Below are 16,981 nucleotides of genomic sequence, written 5' to 3' on the forward strand. Positions count from 1 at the left end.
ACAGAAGACCCCAGATAGCCAAAGCAATTTTGAGAAAGAACAAAGCTGAAGGTACCATGCTCCCAGATTTCCAACTATATGACAAAGCTATAGTAATCAAAATAGTATCATATTGACATAAAAACTGACACCTAGATTAATGGAACAGAATAGAGAGCCCAGAAATGAACCCATACTTATATTGTCAATTAGTTTACAGCAAAGGTGCAAATATATATATATATATACTGGAGAAAAGACAATCTCTTCAATCAGTGATGTTGGGAAAACTGGACAGCCACATGCAAGAGAATAAAATTTGACCACTATCTAACACCATACACAAAAATCAACTGAAAATGGATTAAAGACCTGAAACCATAAAGTTCCTAGAAGAAAACATAGATGGTAAGCTCCTTGACATTAGTCTTGGCATTGGATTTTTGGATCTGAGGCCAAAGCAAAGGCAACAAAAGCAAAAATAGAGTAGTGAGACTACATCAAACTAAAAAGCTTCTGCAAAGCAAAGGAAACCATCAACAAAATGAAAAGGCAGCCTACTGAATGAGAGAAAATATTTATAAATCATATATCTGATAAAGGGTTAATATCCAAAATATATAAGTAATTAAACTCAATAGCAAAAGAAAAAAACATATAAGAAAACCAATTAAAGAATGGGCAGAGGATCTTAATAGACACTTTACAAAGAAGAAATACAGATGGCTAACAGGCACATGAAAAAATGTTCAATGATACTAATTATCAGGGAAATAAAAATCAAAACTACAATGAGATATCACCTCACACCTGTTAGAATGGCTATTATTAAAAAGAAAAAATAGTAACAGATGTTAGGACATGGAGAAAAGGGAACCTTGTATGCTGTTGGTGGAAAGGTAAATTGGCACAGCCACAATGGAAAACATTTTCAAAGTTCCTCAAAAAATTAAAAAAAATAGATCTACCATATGATCCAACTATTCCACTTCTGGATATTTATCTGATGAAAATGTAAATACTTATTCAAAAATATATATGCACCCCTGTGTTGATTGCAGTATTATTTAGAGTAGCCAAGATATAGGAACAACTTAAGTGTTCATTGATAATGAATAAAAAAGATGTGACACATATATATATATACATACACATACATATATACATGCACACAATGAAATACTACTCAGCCATTAAAAAGAAGGAAATTTGGCCATTTGTGACAACACGCATGGGCCTTTAGGATATTATGCTAAGTGAAATAAGGCAGACAGAGACAAATACCATATTATTTCACCTACCATATGATTTCACCTATATGTGGAATCTAAAAAAAAACACATGAACAATTATCATATGGTTTCACTCCATATGTGGAACATAAGGAATAGCATGGAGGACCATAGGGGAAGGGAGGAAAAATGAATGGGAAGAAATCAGAGAGGGAGGGAGACAAACCATGGGAGACTCTGGACTCTGGGAAACAACCTGAGGGTTACAGAAGGGAGGGGGGTGTGGGGGGATGGGGTAACCAGATGATGGGTATTAAGGAGGGTGTGTGTTGTGATAAGCACCAGGTATTATACACAACTAATGAAATGTTGAACACTACATCAAAAACAAATGATGTACTATATGTTGGCTAGTTGAACATATAAATAAATAAATAAATAAATAAATAATAAATAAATAAATAAAAGGATGAAAATAGCCTAGGGAAAAGAAATGAACAAACAATACAAAAAAATAATCATAGACACAGAGAATAGATTGGTGGTTATCAGAGGGGAAAGGAACTGTGGGGTGAGAGAAAAGGGTGAAGGGGGTCAATTGTATTGTGATGGATGGTAACTAGACTTATTGTGGTGATCACTTTGTAGGGTATACAGATATCAAATTATTATGTTGTACACCTGAAACTAATATGTTACATACCAGTTTTACCTCAATTAAAAATATATTTGCTCAACTAATGAATCATTGAACATTATATCAAAAACATGATGTACTATACCTTGGCTAGTGGAATTTAAATTAAAAAAAAGAAAAAATATATATTTGTTATACATTCCAGGTACCTGACACTAGGTGGAGTAGCATAAACACAGTGCTAGACATCTAACCTACCAAATGTCAAAAGCTGTGAGCCTTGCCCAGTCTGCAAAAGAGGGTGTGAGTCAATTGCAGAGATTAGATTAGAGCTAACACAGACTCTTGTAATTTCTGCTCCCCTAAATCACCTGTTTGTTACTCTTCTAGAGAGCTTATCTGTAATTAATACTATTGGGGGGTGGAGTCGCTGAGAACTTACAGTATCTTAGTCCCCAGAGGTTGTCAAAAGACAAATGGAACGGCTATTAACATAAGAAGAGAGCACACCACCTCTCAGATCTGTGAAAGCCTGTCCACAACTCATTGTAGCCTACTCCCTAAGTTCATATGGCTAACCAACCAAGACAGTCACATGGGAGCTCATTTCCACCAGTTCAGTCCATCTTCAAGATGAAAAGTGTGTACAACAATAAATGTTTGTTCTCTAAAATTCCCAGTGATCTGGAAGTAAGAAAATAAAGTTAAGGTTTTGTCCTTCTAGCCAAGGTTCCAGTCCTCAAAGCCACACTGTTCTTAGTAAGATTGTCATTAGAAAAAATTGAAGAGTCCATTGTGGCCTCTAATGAGAAAAGGGGGTAAGTGGCTTTTGTTCATAGCATTCATCTTATGAGCTTGTCTCTAATGGAATTGTGACAAACTTACACCATAAAACATTTCAGTATCAGTAAAAAAAGAAAAAAAATCAGACTTGAGCCAGAGGAAAGTAAATGAGGGATAGTGAGGATGTGTAAAACCATGTCAAAGGGAGAGGAGACATAGTCAAAGGAAGTCAGGATATTTAGTATGGAAAGAAACAAGAGCAAATTTAGGGGTACCACTATCCCTTTCAATCTCTGAAGATCTTTAAATCTCAAAAGATTAAGAAGCAAACTTTGTTGTGTGAGTCCAAAGGGCAGTGCTAAGACCAATGTTTTTTTTTTAAGATTTTATTTATTTATTTGAGAGAAAGAAAGAGAGCATGAGCAGAGGCAGGAGAAGAGGGAGAGCGAGAATCTCAAGCGGACTCTGTGTTGAGCACGGAGCCTGATGTGGGGTTTGATCCCATGACCCTGAGATCATGACCTGAGATGAGATCAAGAGTTGGATGCTTAACCAGCTGAGCCACCCACATGTCCCAAGACCAGTGTTTATTTGTGTGCTAAGGTGGAACAGCTAGGGAGTTGGGAACCTACTCTGGTTTCTGCTCAAAGGAGAAAATTCATGATTTCTTGGGAATCTATTTGAAGTCAAACCAGAAAATACAGTTTGTTATGAGCAACATATTCAATATAAACACAGTGATCACTTGCTGATTGGCTTACCTTTACTCTTTCAGATGAAAGTAAGCAGAAATGACATGGGGACTGGTTGATGAGTTCCCCACCAGTGGGAGTACAACTGAGGGCCAAGGTCATGTGTGTTCATGTAAAGACAGGAGCTTTCAAGCACTTCCAATATCATGGTAAATTTGCAAAAGGAAAACATAATTCTGTTCACCTTTGGTTTCAAAGGGTAACATTGGAAGGAAATTGGATCCCCAAATCAAATAAAGCACCAAGAATCTGAAAACAGTTGTTAAACACGGAGGGGTGAGGCCCTTTTATCTCTCCATTAATTCATGTCTCACATTTGTCTCTCCTGAGAAGACTGTGAACTGGGCCTGGACTGTGAATTGTAGCCCTCACCAATTCTAGTCTAATTCACTGGTCTTTTCATTGAGTTAAATGAAAGAGCAAATTCCTAATCATTCTTTCACACAGAGAAGCTGGAGTAGTGAGTGGACACTCTCTTCTGTGTCTCGGACCCAAGACCTTAGATTTCTGGGTGACTTTTATCTATTTGTATTTTACCCATTTATCCTTTCTTGCCTTTTCCTTCAATCTTTTTCTAATTATCTCCTCTCCTCTTTCTTTCTTCCCTCCTTCTTTACTCTCCCTCCCTTTTATTTTACACCAGTGTACTAGACCAAACTTCCCAATTCTCTTTCCCTGCTGCAAAGCCAGGGAAATTTCTGAAGCTTGGGTGAGTCCTAATTAATTGGGAAAGCAGCTTCTCCCCACTGTTTCCTTCTTAGCAATCAAGGGGTACCTTTTAAGTGAAAGTGAATAGTTGAGAGAGAGGAGGAACATCAAATTTCCATAAAACCTCCTACATTCCTCAGGCAGCTTGCTTCTTGCTACTATTGGGCACCTTTAGTCAGATGCTTTTTGCTTGGCTTTAAAGTCAGAGTTCCTAGTTAGTAGAAAGAAAAAATTCAGAATTTGTATGGTCCCATACCCTCATCGTACAAGAGAGCAACTAAAAGTAAAACAGTCTTGTTCAAGTTATTCAGAAAGTCAGGGGCAGAGATCCAGAACCCAAGCCTTGCCATCTTAGCCCAAGACTCTTTGTTATAGCCATTTCCCTTTCTCCCTACAGTGACCACTTTCCCCTGGGTGGTCTCCTGCAATTTAACTTTACCACCAGTATTTTTTCTCCTTTTTTTTTTTTCTGTGGTCTGGGTAATCTGTTTTTAGTCTGTTTAACTATCTTACAATTTTACAATTATATTGGTTTAGAAAGTTGTTCTGTATCTAACTATGTCCTGCCTAGAATACTCGATTCAAATGTAATTGTGGTCTCTTCCATTACTTAGTTAAATTTGTTTTATGTACTGGAAGGTAGGACAATACTTCTCTAGTCAATGAACCTGGGAGTGTATCTGAGGGGACAAGTCTTCAGGAGGCATGTTCTGGGTCCTGAAGTGTTATCTCTTCTCCTTCAAGTATAGAAATGGCTCTGAGGGAAGCCTGTACTCTAGATAAAAGCCAAACTACTTAAGACACAGCTCTAAGGGCGCCAGGGTGACATAGTCTGTTAAGCAACTGATTCTTGGTTTTGGCTCAGGATGTGATTTCAGAGTTGTGAGATTGAGCCCTGCAAGATTGAGCCCCACAAGATCAAGCCTGGCAAGAGCAAGCCCTGCAAGGGCAGTCTCTGCATGGAACTCCACGCTCAGTGCAGAGTCTCCTTGGGATTCTCTCTCCCTCTCCCTTTGCCCCTACACCCCTGCTCGTGTACATTCTCTCTCTCACTCAAAAATAAGTAAATAAATCTTTAAAAATAAATAAAACACAGCCCTAATTTGAAAGACATGTTATTTGCTGATTAAGCCTGGTAGTAAGGTGTGTGTTTTGATGAATTGACTATAGTGCTGATTATTATTCTTAAAATGTAATGTTTGTAGATATGTAGATATATATAAATATACATCAAATCTCATGTGGACCTTATTGGTATTGGCTGTGCTACTGGTGTACTCTACTGGGGTTTGGTATGCTGGACTGAAGTGGGATTTATTTGAATTTAATATAATGATGAAGTATTTGCTAGGCTGGAATAGGCTGCCCTGTGTTCTATTTGAGGTATGCTGGAGTGTGTGGGCTAGTCTGACCTACACTGGGGTAAACAGGGCTGACTGAAGCAGGAAAAGAGAAACTTAGCAATGAAATAACTTCACTTCTCTGGGTATCAGTTTCCAACTTGGCAAATATGTGATGAGATTCATCTATCCATACCAAAAATGTTCAGTGAGTACCGTCTGAGTAACAGACTCCTTTTCAATGTACTGAGAATACAGGGATAACAAAACAGGGACACTGCCATACAGGAGCTTTTGGGTAAGGTAGGGGAGACAGACAAGTAAATAGATAGTACAATAAAGAAAAATAAATGCAAAGAGAATGTATCAGGTGATATCAGTCATCTTCAACTCTCAGTCACTTAACCCAATGAAAGTATATTTCTCATTCATGCAAAGTCTGTTGTTGATCCAGGAGACATTTCAGGACAGTTGTCCTTCGTGTGTTGGCTCATTATTCCAGCCTGTTTCAGTCTTATGGTAGCTCTATAATAACATGTTTCTATGATGACCATGGCAGGAAGGGTCTTGAATTGGACATTAATTGTTCCAGCCAGAGAGGGACACATATAACTTCCTCCCACAACCAAAACTAGTCACATGGCCTCTCCCTATGTTAAGTGGGCAGGGGAGTGGGAGGGCAATCATTCCATGTTTCTGGAAGTATTAAAGTTGGATATTAGAACATTTGTAACCTACCACAGGTAAGGGTAATCCTGGTGTGAGTATCTAGCACATATGAATATCAGTGATCTCTCAGGGCTCTTCTTAAATTTTAGAGTTTGGGGAGTCTGTTGTCATTCTCAATGATATCTAAAGGGATAAACTTTGTACGTGTACCTAGCATGTTCTTAAACAAATATTATAGGTGAGAAGTTTTTGAGAGGTTTTCCTATCACTATGTCAAGTATCCTTTTTCAGATGTAGCAAGTTAGCTGTCATTTGGAGTACTGCACTGGACTCTCTCTGAGGTAAGGGAACTGACTTTCATGACACTCTGCTTTTCTACTTTTTTTGGCCTAGATGCAGTGACTGAAGTGAAGACGGACATCTATGTGACCAGTTTTGGCCCCGTGTCAGACACTGACATGGTAAGTTATAGTTCCTGCAAAGGTAAAAGTGAAAGATGATGCAACAGATCAAAGAAAATAAATTGGAGTTTGTAGCTCCTTTCTAGGGAGAAGCCTTGTCTCATATGAATTCCCTACCCTCACCATCCTACATTTGGCCAAATTCATCTTTTTCCCTGCTCTCCCAACCTATTCACATATAAAGCATATATGCTCATCGGTAATATCTTTCCCTTCTTTCCACAACACACCTTTCAAAATTAAACCTCTATCCCTATCCTCAATTAAGCTTTCCCTGACTTCTCTCTTCACATTTTGTCAACACTGCACACATATTAGCAGAGTTAGGTTATGTGAGGAGAGCATTGTGGTGGGGACTCTCAGAGAGTCAAGCAGCCTGTGGTATCATCCAAGAAGTCTGTTCCTTGCAAACAGGCTCTATTCGTTGGGGTAATGGACTGACCATGGTGATGTAAAATATTTGGAGAAAGGGTCAAAGCCACTTTTGGAAACTGATCCTTCTACAGATGTGTGCAGGGGAAAGCTTCAGAGAGAATCAAGGAATAGAGCAGGGCACAGCAGAACCAGTAAGGGGAGACTCATGAGCCATCTTCAAGGACTTCTCCTTCTCCTTCCATTATCCCTTGCTGCCAAAGCAAAGAATGTAGTGGAGAGTTGAGGCAGGAGACCCCATCCTAATGGACCATCTGATCAATACCTACTAAGTATCAGATATTTAATTGAATAATTATCATGTAAGGAAACAAAGAAGTTATTATATGCTCAATATGCCTGGCAGTTAATAGATGCTCAAAGAATTTTTGTTGAATGAGTGACTTTGTATGGAAAATAAAAATCTTAAAATCAGAAAAAAATGTTTAAACAGTATGAAATATCCAAAAAATATGAAATGTCCATGATCACTACTTAGATTTTTTTCTGTGTATCTTCAGTGGCACTACTACTTAGCAGGAGACAAGTTTTCTTTAGACCTGTTGGGTAAATATAAACAATTATATAGGGATGTGATAGAGTTTGTCTGTAGGTAATATAGAATGATTGAGTGGATTTGAATAGGGCAGTAAAAATATGCAAGTGTTGTTTTAGAATGATTTAGAATGACCTAGCAGTCTGTACAGGGTGGACTACAAGGGGGAAAAGACTGGAGGCTGAGAGTTGGTTTAGGTATGTTGACTTTACATGGCTCTTCACTCAGGCAAGGTCTATAAGTCAGTTGGAAAAGTAGGCTAGTTTTCAGCAGAGGGAGTCATGAGTGGTTGTGAGGCCAGGCCTGAACTTTGTTTTTCAAGTGTGGAACAAAGAGGATACAGAAATATAACAGACTCCCTGTATACTCCTTAAGGACAAGTACCAAGTCTTCATGGCTTCCCTGGCACTTAATAGAATACTTGACACATAGGGAAAGCTCAGTAAGGGGCATGTTTGATGTATGAGGGGTGGAGGAGACGGGTCTCTCACAGGGGCATCAGGAAGGCCTGTAGGTCTAGATTACTCTCTCTCAACCTGTTGACTACTAATGCCCATAGCTTTAGATCCAGGCATGTGTTAAAACTATTGTCAGTTGGTCATTCAACAAGTACTCCTTAGAAGCCCAACTCTGCATTAAGGGGCTCTAGAAATCCCTATGTTCAGAGAGCTTATAGGCCACTGGATATAACCAGATTCACCAGAGATATGCAGCTCTCTCTTTGTATTTCTGGGAACTAATGATGGATTAGGATTTTTACAAGAAAGCCACTGAAGCTACTCTTTGAACACACACATTTACACTCACACACTCTCATTTACTCTCACTTATGCACCAACATCCACAAATACATTCAGACAAATATACATGTGTACAAGAAAATACATACTTAATAAAAATAATCCACATGCTATCCCAGGCACTTCATGAACACACATGTGCAGATACCTAAATCCAGGAATACTGTGGAAACACACATGTAGCCTCTACCCAAACCAGTTCCTTCCCCACCCGAGTAGGCACACATGGGTATGCAGAGGCCCTGGAGACATTTCAAACAATCCAAATTTTGTATCTCTTCAAGTTTCATATTCTACTTGTTTGTTTTTCTCCCTCATGATTAAGTAGAAGCAACAGAATAGCTTTCCTGATAGGGAGGGCAGACTTTGATCAGATAAATTTCAGGTTATTTTTAGCTGCACTTCCATCTTGTTACAAGGTAGAATAGCTATGATCACTCTGGCTGGGAAACACATTAATGGTGTTTTAAAAAGTTTCTTCTTATTTAATCTCCATGAATTTGTGCTTTTGCCACAGTATACTAAGTATACTTAAATAACATGCTACTAAACAATGAATAGGCCAAAAAAGAAATTAAAAAGTACATGGAAACAAATGAAAATGAAAACACAATTGTCTAAAACCTTTGAGATACAGCAAAAGTGGTCCTAAGAAAGAAGTTTATAGCAATACAGGGCTACCTCAAGAAGCAAGAAATATCTCAAATAAACAACCTAACATTACACACCAAGGAGCTAGGTACAGAACAACAAACAAAACCAAAAGCCAGCAGAAGGAGTGAAATAATAAATATTAGAGCAGAAATAAATGATATAGAAACTAGAAAAGGAATTGAACAGATCAGTGAAACCAGGAACTGGTTCTTTGAAAAGATCAATAAAATTGATGAACCTCTAGCCAGATTCATCAAAGAGAGAGAGAGAGTACTCAAAATCAGAAATGAAGGAGGAGAAATAATCAACACCCCAGAAATACAAAAAATTGTAAGATAATATTGTGAAAAACTATATGCCAACAAATTAGACAACCTAGAAGAAATGGATAAATTTCTAGAAATATATAATCTACCAAAACTAAACCAGGAAGAAATAGAAAATTTGGACAGACTGATGATATCAACAAAGAAATTAAACCAGTAGTCACAAAACCCAGCAGACAAAAGTCCAGGACTAGACGGTGTCACAGGGGAATTCTACCAAACATTTAAATAAGAGTTAATACCTATTCTTCTCAAACACTTCCAGAAAATAGAAGGAAAGCCTCCAAATTCATTCTGTGAGGCCAGTATCACCCTGATACCAAAACCAGATTAAGACAGACACCAAAAAAGAAGAGAACTACAGGCCAATATCTCTCATGAATATGGATGCAAAATTCCTAAATAAAATATTAACAACCAGATTCCAAAAATATATTTTTAAAAAATTATTCATCACAATCAAGTGGGATTTATTCCCAGCATGCAGGGTGGTTCAGTATTCACAAATCAATTAATGTGATACATCACATCAGTAAAAGAAAGGATAAAAAACACATGATGATTTCAATAGACATAGAAAAAGCATTTCACAAAGTTACAACATTCATTCAGGATAAAAGCCCTCAACAAAGTAGGTTTGGAGGGAACATACCTCAGCATGATAAAAGCCACATATGAAAAACCCACAGCCAACATCATCCTCAATGGGGAAATACTGAGAGCATTTCCCCTAAGGTCAGGAATAAGACAAGATGTCCACTCTCACCACTTTTATTCAATATAGTACTGGGAGTCCTAGCCACAGCAGTTAGACAACAAAAAGAAATAAAAGGCATCCAAATCAGTAAGGAAGAAGTAAAACTTTCACTATTTGCAGATGACAGGATACTATGTGTAGAAAACCCTAAAGATTCTGCCAAAAACCTACTAGAACTGATTAATGATTTCAGTAAAGCCACAGGATACAAAATCCATGTGCAAAAATCTGTTATATTTCTATACATTAATAATGAAACAGCAGAAAGCAACATTAAGAAAACAGTCCCATTTACAATTGCACCAAAAATAATAAGACACCTAGGAATAAACCTAACCAAAGGGTGAAAAGCATATGCTCTGAAAACTATAAACCAGTCACACAAGAAATTGAAGATAGGGTGCCTGGGTGGCTCAGTTGGTTAAGCGACTGCCTTCAGCTCAGGTCATGATCCTGGAGTCCCTGGATCGAGTCCCGCATCGGGCTCCCTGCTCGGCAGGGAGTCTGCTTCTCCCTCTGACCCTTCCCCCTCTCATGTGCTCTCTCTCATTCTCTCTCTCTCAAATAAATAAATAAAATCTTTAAAAAAAAAAGAAATTGAAGATAATACAAAGAAATGGAAAGACATTCCATGCTCACAGATTGGAAGAACAAATATTGTTAAAATAGCTATACTACCCAAAACAATCTACACATTTAATGCAACCCCTATCAAACTACTCAAACTACCAAGAACATTTTTCACAGAACTAGAACAAACAATCCTAACATTAATATGGAACCGCAAAGACACAAATTTCCAAAGCAATTTTGAAAAAGAGAAGCAAAATAGGAGGTATCACAATTACAAATTTCAAGTTACATTACAAAGCTGTAGTAATCAAAGCAGTATGGTAATGGCACATAAATAGACACATAGATCAATAGAAGAGAGTAGAAAACCCAGAAATAAACCCACAATTATATGGTCAACTAATCAACAAAGGAGGCAAGAATATCCAATGGGAGAAAGATAGTCTCTTCAACAAACGGAGTTGAGAAAACTGGACAGCAACATGCAAAGGAATGAAGCTGGACCACTTTCTTACACCACACACAAAAATAAATTCAAAATGGATTAAAGACCTGCATGTGAGACATGAAACCAGAAAAATCCTAGAAGAGGGCTCAGGCAGTAATGTCTCTGATATCAGCCATAGCAACATTTTTCTAGATATGTCTCCTGAGGCAAGGGAAACAAAAGCAAAAATAAACTATTAGGACTGCATCAAAATACAGGTTTTTTTTTTTTTTAAGATTTTATTTATTTATTCATGAGAGACAGAGAGAGAGAGAGAGAGAGGCAGAGGGAGAAGCAGGCTCCCAAGGAGCAGGAAGCCCGATGCGGGACTCGATCCCAGGACCCTGAGATCATGACCTGAGCCGAAGGCAGACGCTTAACCATCTGAGCCACCCAGGCGCCCCCAAAATACAGTTTCTGCACAGTAAAAGAAACAACAAACAAAAGTAAAAGGCAACCTACTGAATGGGAGAAGGTATTCACAAATGACATATCCAATAAAGAGTTAGTATTCAAAATATATAAAGAACTGATACAACCGAGTGATGGGTATTAAGGAGGGCATGTGTTGTGATGAGCACTGGGTATTATATAGAACTAATGAATCTGTGAACACTACATCAAAAACTAATGATGTACTATATGCTGGCTAACTGAACATGATAAAAAAATAAAAATAAAAAAAAATAAAAGGGGGCACAAAAAAAGAACTGATACAACTCAACATCCCAAAAAACAAATAATCCAGTTAACACGTGGGCCAAAGACATGAACAGACATTTCTCCAAAGAAGACATCCAGATGACCAACAGACATATGAAAAGATGTTCCTAATCACTTAATATCAGGGAAATGCAAATCAAAACTACAATGAGATATCACTTCACACCTCTCAGAATGGCTATAATCAAAAACATAAGAAACAACCAGTGTTGGCAAGGATGTGGAGAAAAAGGAACCCTCTTGCGCTGTTGGTCAGAATGCAAATTGGTGAAGCCACTATGAAAAACAGTATGGAAATTCCTCAAAAATTTAAAAAAGAACTATTCTACAATCCAGTAATCACACTACTGGGTTTTTACCCCCCAAATGCAAAAATATTAATTTGAAATGATACATGTCCCCCTATGTTTATTGCAGCATTATTTACAGTAGCCAAATTATGGAAGCAGCTTAAGTGTCCATTGATAGATGAATGGATAAGGAAGATGTATTATATATACACAATGGAATATTATTCACCCAAAGAAAAGAATGAGCTCTTGCCTTTTACAATGACATGGATGGAGCTAGAGAGAATAATGCTAAGCAAAATAAGTCAGTCAGAGAAAGACAAATACCATACGATCTCATGCATATGTGGAATTTAAGAAATAAAACAAAGGAGCAAAGGGGAAAAAAGAGAGAGAGACAAACCAAGAAACAGGCTCCTAACTATAGAGAAGAAACTGATGGTTACCTGAGGGGAGGTAGGAGAGGAATGGGTGAAATAGGTGATGGGGATTGAGTGCACTTATCATGATAAGCACTGGATGGTGTATGGAATTGTTGAATCACTATATTGTATACCTGAAACTAATATAATACAGTATATTAACTATAGTGGCATTAAAAAAATTTAGAGAATATTTATGGAGCAGCTACCGTATGCCAGGTGCTAGAGATATAGCAGCAAAAAAAAAAAAAAAAGTCTCTGCTCTCAGGAACCCTCCAGGCTAGTAGAATGAAAGAAATAGTAACCGAATAAAAATACATTTTGTCAGTGCAATCTAACAAAATAATACATGAAGAAAAATAATACAAGGAAAGGGGAATTAACTGTTTATGATAGAATATTCAAGGAATGTTTCTTTGATATGAGTACTTCTGAATAAGATCTGAATGCTGTGATTGATGCAGCCATGAAACTATCTTATTTTGTTAATCTAAAATTATCTATATTTGGCCTTGCTCTTAAATGATAATCTAGTTGGCTACAGAATTCTTTTGGCTTCTGTTACTGTTTTCACAAAGTCTTCCATCAGTGAAATTGTTATTTCTTTGTAGGTAATATGCCTTTTCTATTTTGCTGTTTTTAAGATCTCCTCTTTGGTATTCTTCCAATCCACTATGTTGGCTTGGATCTATTTTATTATATTGAGATTGCAACTCATTATGGTTCTCAAAGCTAGGGATGCATGTATTTCAACAATTGTAAGAAACTGTCATCTATTAGTACGTTAAATATTGTTTCTCCCCAATTTTCTCTATTCTCTAACTTTAGAATTTTATTAGATTATGCTGAATCTTTTCCTTTTATTCTCCTGGTACTATACCTCTCTTTCATATGTGTTCTTTTTCATCATTTATCTGTCTGAAATGTGCACTGAACAATTTTTCTTCATATGCATTTCCAGTTTACTAATCTCTCTTCATTGATGTGTAATCTTGTATGTAATGTATCCATTGAGTTTTTATTTTCAATGTTCTTAATACCTCCTTTGATGCCTTTATCATTTTAATTATAGTTCCTTTACAGTATCTATTTGATTCTTCTGTCATGTGAAGTTCTTGGAGTGGTCTAATTCAATTATATGTTGTATCAGCTGACTCTCACTTGTGACCATTTCCTTAGGTGTTCTATTGTGGATTGTGAGCTTATTTTCAGCAAGCATTTACTTGTGGTCATGTCCTTCCAGTGTGTTTTTGTGTTTACTTTTGCAAGTCAATATAGAGGTATCCCCACATTGAGGCAAATTCCTATGTTAATTTCTCAGCTTATAAACTCAAAACCAGGAGGATACTCTGTATTTAAACATCAATCCCATATAAGATTAGATTTAAGGTTACTAAATCTCAGTAGAAATGCTTCCCTTAAACCTCTCTCCATTCAGAATCCATGCTTGGATAGACAGGTTTCCTTTTTTGAATTTTCATGTTGTAGACTGGTTTTGTCTAGTTCATTTTATCCAAATCTCCTTTTTGCTGAAGTTGGAGCCATTCAGGGTCTTGGCTTTATGTGGGAGTCTAGTTCCACCTTTTTACCCGGCACAGTCCTGGTTTATACCAGTTGTCCTGTTGTAATTTTTGATAAAAACTCTTCTGACTCTCAAATATGTCCCAGTTTAGATGATATGTATATAATATTCTAATCTTTAATCAGAACTGTGCTTGGTATGCTAGAGAAAGAGAAAAGCCAGACTGGCTAATTTGTAGAGGGAAGAGTGGTTGAAGAAGAGCTCAGAGAAGAAGATAAGGGTCAATTTATGAAGTACTTTCTAGGTAAGAGAAGGATATTGAAACAGTTTACATATGATTAAAAGTCATTAAGGGATTTTTAAGCCACAGGGTTTTAGGCTGCTTCTTTATTTTACCTGGATACTTAAAAGTGTCTCCCATGCCTTGTGTAGTTTAGTGGTAAGAGATTTGGGTAAGGTTTGCATTCAGATCTGGGGACTCACCCTCTCAGTGATTCTCTTGCTTCTAGGGCTTTCTCCTGAATTTTCAGCTCTTTGAACAGCCTTGTGGTCTATCCTCTGAGATATTAAGCCAATGCATTTTCTGATTTCTGCCAAGCTTACAAACATCACTCAGCACAGTTTTATCATCTGTCATTTGGTGGAAGACTTCCCTATGGTTTCTGCCTGCATTTTTTTTTTTAACAGAGTCCCAAAGTCTTGCTCATGTGTGTATAGTGTAATGGTCAGCTAAAATTTGGGGCAGAGTATATCTGCAGATTTGGGGTCCCATCCCTTTTGTGACTGTCTTGTTTCCAGGAGTACCACCCCTAAATTTCCAGATTATTTTCCACCTTGAGCCAGTAAAACTGTGGTATCTGCTATAGGAATTCTAGGTTTAGGGCAGCACCCATTGCTTCTTTCAAGGGTAAACTTTCTTGAAGTTTTTGTCTGCTTACAGTTGTACCATATTGCTTTCAAATAAGTTCTTCTCCCTTCTTCTCCCCCCTCTATATATGTTTTAATTTTATAATTAATAGCTACAAGAAGGTATAGCCAAACAATTTAGTCAACTGTTACCAAAACCTGAAACATTTATTGTTATTTTAATTTATATTTAGATTAACAGCAATTTTGAAAAAATTTTGCATGCTTATTAGCAATTTTTATCTATTTTATGAATTTTCTGTTATGCTATTTACCCATTTTTCTATTTGTCTGTTTTTATTTATAGGTAAGAGTTTCTTATTTATTGACAATAATAAAATATAAACTCATCAGATGTATTATTTTTATGAGGCTCAAATGAAATGTGTTTTAAAATTTAAGGTTTTGATTTTATGGTGACTGTTATATTGGCCTTTGATGTTCATATGGGATCATTTAGTAGAGGAGACAAAGTAAGGAGTTTGTTCTTATTAGAGATGCCACTGCATAGAGAAGGGAGCTCTTGCCTTTTCATAAGGCAGTCTTGTGGTCAGCTTGTATGATGTGCAGGGCAGTGTTGGCAGTGACCTTCCTAAACAAAATCTTGTCAGATATGTTATTTTCATACTTACTGATCACCATGGCTTTATTTTTCAATCATAATCATTTGCCATACTCACCAGTAAGTACTATTAATATACTGCTGCTTCTGTGCATTGGAGGAAATATTGCAAAATGATTAATATTTGCTAAGGGCACTATGGGTTCATACCAGAACTATGTTCAAACATTGTTCCCTCTTTTTTTGTCCCTAGGAGTACACCATTGATGTATTTTTTCGACAGACATGGCATGATGAAAGACTGAAATTTGATGGACCCATGAAGATCCTTCCACTGAACAATCTCCTGGCTAGTAAGATCTGGACCCCTGACACCTTCTTTCACAATGGCAAGAAATCAGTAGCTCATAACATGACCACACCTAACAAGCTGCTCAGACTGGTGGACAATGGAACCCTCCTCTACACAATGAGGTCAGAGTGTGGTACCTCCCATCTAAAGTATACTCAGGGTAGTGCTTGAAAACAGCATGTTTTAGGCTATCTATTGAAAGTTCTGTTAAGTTTACAGATTAGAAATGCACATATAGGTATATACTTCTTAACATATTTGCCGGTACACACATCCACAGACATATATATTATAGATGTACAAATAAATAGTCAAACATATGAACATTCTCAGACACACAGAGATATATGTTCATGATGTATAAATGTATGCATACTCAGAGACACATGTGGACTAACACATAAGCATATACATATTCAAAGGCTCTTAAATTCAAAGGCTCACAGCTATATACACAGGCAGAGCACTGTGACAGTCAGAATAAGCTATTTAACTGCAGCAACAAACTTTCCCTATGATGCAGAATTGTGAAAATCAAATGAGATAATGATGGATATTTTCTGAAGCATACAATGTTATATATAATATATACAAAATTACAGCAACACATATTTTATGCCACATTGCCTTGGGATGCTGAGGAGTTTGATGTAAGTGAGGTTTCTAAATAACCTAAGAATGTTTCTTTCATTTTTTAAAGACTTTGAGAGAGAGAGAATGCACAAGCAGGGGGAGGGGCAGAGGAAGAGGGAAAGAGAAAAGCAGACTCCCCACTGAGCAGGGAGATCGTCACAGGGCTCAATCCCAGGACCCTGAGAATATGACCTGAGACAAAGGCAGCTGCTTAACCGACTGAGCCACCCAGGTGCCCCAGAATGTTTCTTTTAAACATCATTTATATACAGGGGCACCTGGATGGCTCAGTTGGTTAAGCATCCAACTCTTGTTTTTGGCTCAGGTCAGGCTCTCAAGGTTGTGAGATTCAACCCCGCATTGGGTTCCACACTCAGGGCAGAGTCTGCTTGAGATTCTGTCTCTTCCTCTCCTTCTGCCCCTCCCCCTCTCATATTCTCACTCTA

General features: G+C 37.3%; 1 protein-coding gene across 1 annotated transcript in view; it reads left to right on the forward strand.

Annotated features, from left to right (window-relative positions):
- GABRA3 (gamma-aminobutyric acid type A receptor subunit alpha3) overlaps nucleotides 1-16,981 on the forward strand; it is a 368,385-nt gene that overhangs the window by 239,307 nt on the left and 112,097 nt on the right. Inside the window, exons 4-5 of the mRNA XM_035011687.1 lie at nucleotides 6,494-6,561; nucleotides 15,804-16,024. Of these exons, the coding sequence (XP_034867578.1) occupies nucleotides 6,494-6,561; nucleotides 15,804-16,024 (289 nt within the window). The remainder of the gene's footprint in view (nucleotides 1-6,493; nucleotides 6,562-15,803; nucleotides 16,025-16,981) is intronic.

The sequence above is a fragment of the Mirounga leonina genome, unplaced genomic scaffold (genome assembly GCF_011800145.1).
Source record: "Mirounga leonina isolate KUSES-001 unplaced genomic scaffold, KU_Mleo_1.0 Mir_101799, whole genome shotgun sequence".
Lineage (NCBI taxonomy): Eukaryota > Metazoa > Chordata > Mammalia > Carnivora > Phocidae > Mirounga > Mirounga leonina.